The 4394-nt window shown below is 45.0% G+C and overlaps 1 protein-coding gene across 1 annotated transcript in view; it reads left to right on the forward strand.

Annotated features, from left to right (window-relative positions):
• The window catches only part of LOC107183511 (zinc finger protein 552-like), a gene marked incomplete at its 3' end in the record, with an annotated part of 14450 nt that extends 10061 nt beyond the window's left edge, over positions 1–4389 (forward strand). Inside the window, exon 3 of the mRNA XM_015565702.1 lies at positions 4031–4389. Coding sequence (XP_015421188.1) covers positions 4031–4389 — 359 coding nt within the window. The remainder of the gene's footprint in view (positions 1–4030) is intronic.
• Positions 4390–4394: the final 5 nt, after the last annotated feature.

The following is a 4394-nucleotide window of genomic DNA, read 5'->3' on the forward strand; positions in this document are numbered from 1 at the left end:
CCCTCCATTTGTGTCATGTTTCTTTGTCTCCACATTTTTTATGCTTCCCTGTGTTGATAGAGTGGCTTTCTGTGTTAGGTGTCCTATAGGGCCCAGTGGCTCAGCCTCCCCAATTATCTGAGGTGGGCACTCTTGGAACACCCCCTTGTGGTCTTTGTGCACAGTCTTCTTGTAGTTAAGTTTTGACTGTTGTAGGTATCACTGGGAGGAATTGACCTCCAGGCCAATTGGCTGTGAGAATCGGCTGTGTCTGCAATGGGAGAACTTCTAAGCTAGAGACACCCTTATGGGGCAAGACTTGCTTCAGTGGGGCTTTGGTGCTCACTGAGTCTGCCCCCTGAGTGTGTCACTTATGGATCTGAGCAGTTGTAATCTGGATGGTTCCACTCTGAACACTGGGTACACTGGCTCTTGGATCTCTAAGTAGGTGCTAATTTAGCCTCTGCCTGAGGCTACACAGCAGGAGCTATGCAGAGTTCCTCTTCTTTGTTTGGGGTTTTGAGGTGCCCAGATGAGGCCCAGCTGTGAAGCAATGCAAGCTGCTGTGGGGCCTTAGAACTTCTCTCTAATCCAGCTGAAATTTGTTAGGTAATTTTCAGATTACAAAGGGCTAGGCCTTTCATATGCAAAAGCCTCTATGCACAGCTTGGGTGGGGTGGGGTCTCAGGGGATCAACAGGGCGGAGCAAGCCGCTATGGCTGCTCCTCAGTCCTACCCTAAGAGCCCTGGCGTCTCAGTATCCTGGTAATTGCTGCAAGCACCTCTGAGAGAAAGCCTCCCTGGAGTTCTGCCCGATACCAGTCTAGTTTCTCCCCATATGAGTCTGGGTTCCCAGAGACTCATTCAGAGCTGGAGTTCAGAGCACTCGGGAGCTTCAGACATCCTCCCGATTGAAAAAGACAACTGTGTCCTCAGTTTCCAGCACTCTCCACATGCACCGTGTCCCCAGCTGCCAGCCCTCTCCACGTGTGCCACACGTCCTCACTTGCCAGCACTTTCGGCATGCGCCTCTGAACCTCTGCTCTTTATTTCTGCACCTCCTCTGAGTCTCAGTGTGCTTTTCTCTTTCCTTCTAGTTGTAGAATTTCCACTCAGTCAGCCTTCCTGTGGTTCTGGATGATGTCTGTTTTGTCTTTTAGTTGTAGTTTCGAAGTAGTTGTGTGAGGCAACAATTTCCGATGTTTACCTATGCTGCCATCTTGGTTTCTCCTCCCCAGTGTTTTCTTACAATTGCCCATTCCTCACCCAGTTGTGCTTGTGTGTTCTTATTGTTTATACTTTGCCAAGTACTCAGTTGTTATTTATTTATGTATTTATTTATTTTAATTAAATCATTATTGTTCAGATTATTACAGTTGTTCCTCTTTTTTCCCCCCATACCTCCCCTCCACCCGGTTCCCCTCCCACCCTCCGCCCTCACAACCCCACCACTGTCCTCATTCGTAGGTGCACGATTTCTGTCCAGTCTCTTCCCCCATCCCCCACAGCCCTTTCCCCCCCAAGAGTAGTAAGTCCACTCCCTTTCTGTGCCCCTGATTCTATTATAGTCATCAGTTTATTCTGATCATCAGATTATTTATTCACTTGATTTTAAGATTCACTTGTTGATGGATGTGTATTTTTTGTTCACAATTTGTATCTTTACTGTTTTCTTCTTCTTTCTCTTCTTAAAGGATACCTTTCAGCATTTCATATAATACTGGTTTGGTGGTGATAAACTCCTTTAGCTTTTTCTTCTCTGTGAAGCTCTTTATCTGACCTTCAATTCTGAATGATAGCTTTGCTGGGTAAAGTAATCTAGGTTGTAGGTTCTAGCTATTCATCACTTTGAATATAACTTGCCACTCCCTTCTGGCCTGCAGAGTTTCTGTTGAGAAATCAGCTGACAGTCGTATCGGTATTTCCTTGTAGCTAACTCATTGTTTTTCTCTTGCTGCTTTTAAGAGTCTCTCTTTGTCTTTTGCTCTTGGCATTTTTTTTTTAATGTATTTTATTGATTTTTTACAGAGAGGAAGGGAGAGAGATAGAGAGTCAGAAACATCGATGAAAGAGAAACATCGATCAGCCACCTCCTGCACATCCCCCACCGGGGATGTGCCCGCAACCCAGGTACATGCCCTTGACCGGAATCGAACCTGGGACCTTTTATTCCGCAGGCCGACGCTCTGTCCACTGAGCCAAACCGGTTTCGGCTGCTCTTGGCATTTTAATGATGATGTGTCTTGGTGAGGTCCTATTTGGATTCTTTTTGTTTGGGGTTCTCTGCACTTCCTGGGTTTGTAAGTTTTTTCCTTTGACCGGGTAGGGGAAGTTTTCTATTAGTATTTCTTCAAATAGGTTTTCAATGTCTTGCTCTCTTCTTCTGGCACCCCCATAATTCAGACGTTGGTACACTTGAAGTTGTCCCAGAGGCTCCTTAAACTATCTTCATATTTTTGCATTCTTTTTTCTTTTTGTTTTTCTGGTTGGATGATTTTTGCTTCTTCGTATTTAAAATCTTTGACTTTATTCTTGCGATCCTCTAGTCTACTGTTGGAAGTCTTCATAATATCCTTTATTTCCGTCAGTGTATGCTTAATTTTTAGTTTGTCCTTTTTCATAACCTCAAGGGTCTCACTGGATTTCTTGAAAGTCTTACTAAATTTATCCGCGGTTTCTAGAAAATTCTTGAAAAACCTAAAAAGTGTGGTATTGAACTCTATATACAATACTTTGCTTTCCTCTGTTTCTTTCATATTTTACCCTCAGCAGGAGTTACAGAGAGATCTGCAGATTCCTCTTCTTTGTTTCGGGTTTAGAGGTGCCCAGATGAGGCTCAGCTGTGAAGCAATGCAAGGTACTGTGGGGCTTGGGCCTTCTTTTGGAAGTTCTGGGTCTCTCTGACCCAGCTGCAGTTTGTTAGGTAATTTTCAGATTGCAAAGGGCCAGGCCTTTGATATGCGAAAGCCTCTATGCACAGCTTGGGTGTGGCAGGGTCTCATTGATCAACGGGACGGAGCAAGCAGCTATGGCTGCTCCTCAGTCCTACCCTAAGCGGCCCAGCGTCTCAGTGTCCCGGTAATCTCTGCAATTACCACTGAGAGAAAGCCACCCTTGAGTTCCAAACGATGCCAGACAGTCCAGTTTCTCCCCAAATGAGTCTAAGTCCCCTGAGACTCGCCTGGACCTGGAGTTCAGAGAAGTAGGGAGCTTGAGACTCCCTCCCGATTGAAAAAGACAACCGTGACCTCATTTGCCAGCCCTTTTCACTTGGACCATGTACTCAGTTGACAGCCTTTTTCGCGTGCATCTGCATAACACTGCACTCTACTTCCGCACCTCCTCTGAGTCTCAGTATGCTTTTCTCTTTCCTTCTAGTTGTAGAATTTCCACTCAGCCAGCCTTCCTGTGTTTCTGGATTATTTCTGTTTTGTCTTTTAGTTGTATTGTTGAAGTGGTTGTGCCTGGCAGCAATTTCTGGTGTTTACCTATTCCGGCATCTTGGTTCTATCAGCACTCAGTTTTCATAGTGATCATTTCTACTGGGATTCCCAGCCCATGGATAACCTTCACCTCTCTTGACTTTGCACCTGTGCCTCTTTCACAGGTCTCTGTTTTCTGCACTCTAACATTGGTCCATGTCTGCAGTACCTTGGAGTGCACACATGTTATTATAGTGATGTTGAACATCATGTGGTCTAATACAATACATTTTTATGGCTTTGATCCATCTTAAATGATTCTACATAGACTCACATGGCCTACATGTAAGGTCCTAATGGAAGCCGTTTGTGCAGGAAAAATGAATAGAGCCTTCCTCTCTTCTTTGTGTCCCATCCTGTGCTTCTGCCCCTCTCTTGGTATGCTTTTTATCATAACTGAGTTTTGGGGCCACGATATGCATAACAACAGTTTCCTCAGAGTATACCTCACTGGTCCTTAAAATCTTTCTATGGAATCAGGCCTAGTCATGACAGGTAAACATTTGTGGTGCAGATATTCTGATTTCATAGGGTGAACATGTACTTTACCAGTGTTTCCTTTTGTTCAGGTTGCTGCTGTGGAGCAGAGAATGAGGAGGCAGCGACTGAACAGAACTTTTTTGTGAGAGTTCCACAGGCATGGAATCCCCAGTTACCTTTGTCTTCCCAGAAGAGCCACCCCTGTGAGAATTGTGGGCTAGTCTTGGGAAACATTTTCCACATGATGGAGGGGCAGGGAACACAACACGGACAGATAATGTTGAGGTGTGGGGCATGTGCAAAACGGTTTTACTTCAGTGTAAATATTCACCAATGGCATGTGAGAGAGAAGACTTTCATTAGAGGTGTGAACAGGATCTCACTTGCAAACAGCTGCAATTTCAATGGGTCCCAAAATGGTTTCACATGTGGGGAGGTTGGGCAGGGAGTTCT

The sequence above is a fragment of the Myotis davidii genome, unplaced genomic scaffold (genome assembly GCF_000327345.1).
Source record: "Myotis davidii unplaced genomic scaffold, ASM32734v1 scaffold422, whole genome shotgun sequence".
NCBI lineage: Eukaryota > Metazoa > Chordata > Mammalia > Chiroptera > Vespertilionidae > Myotis > Myotis davidii.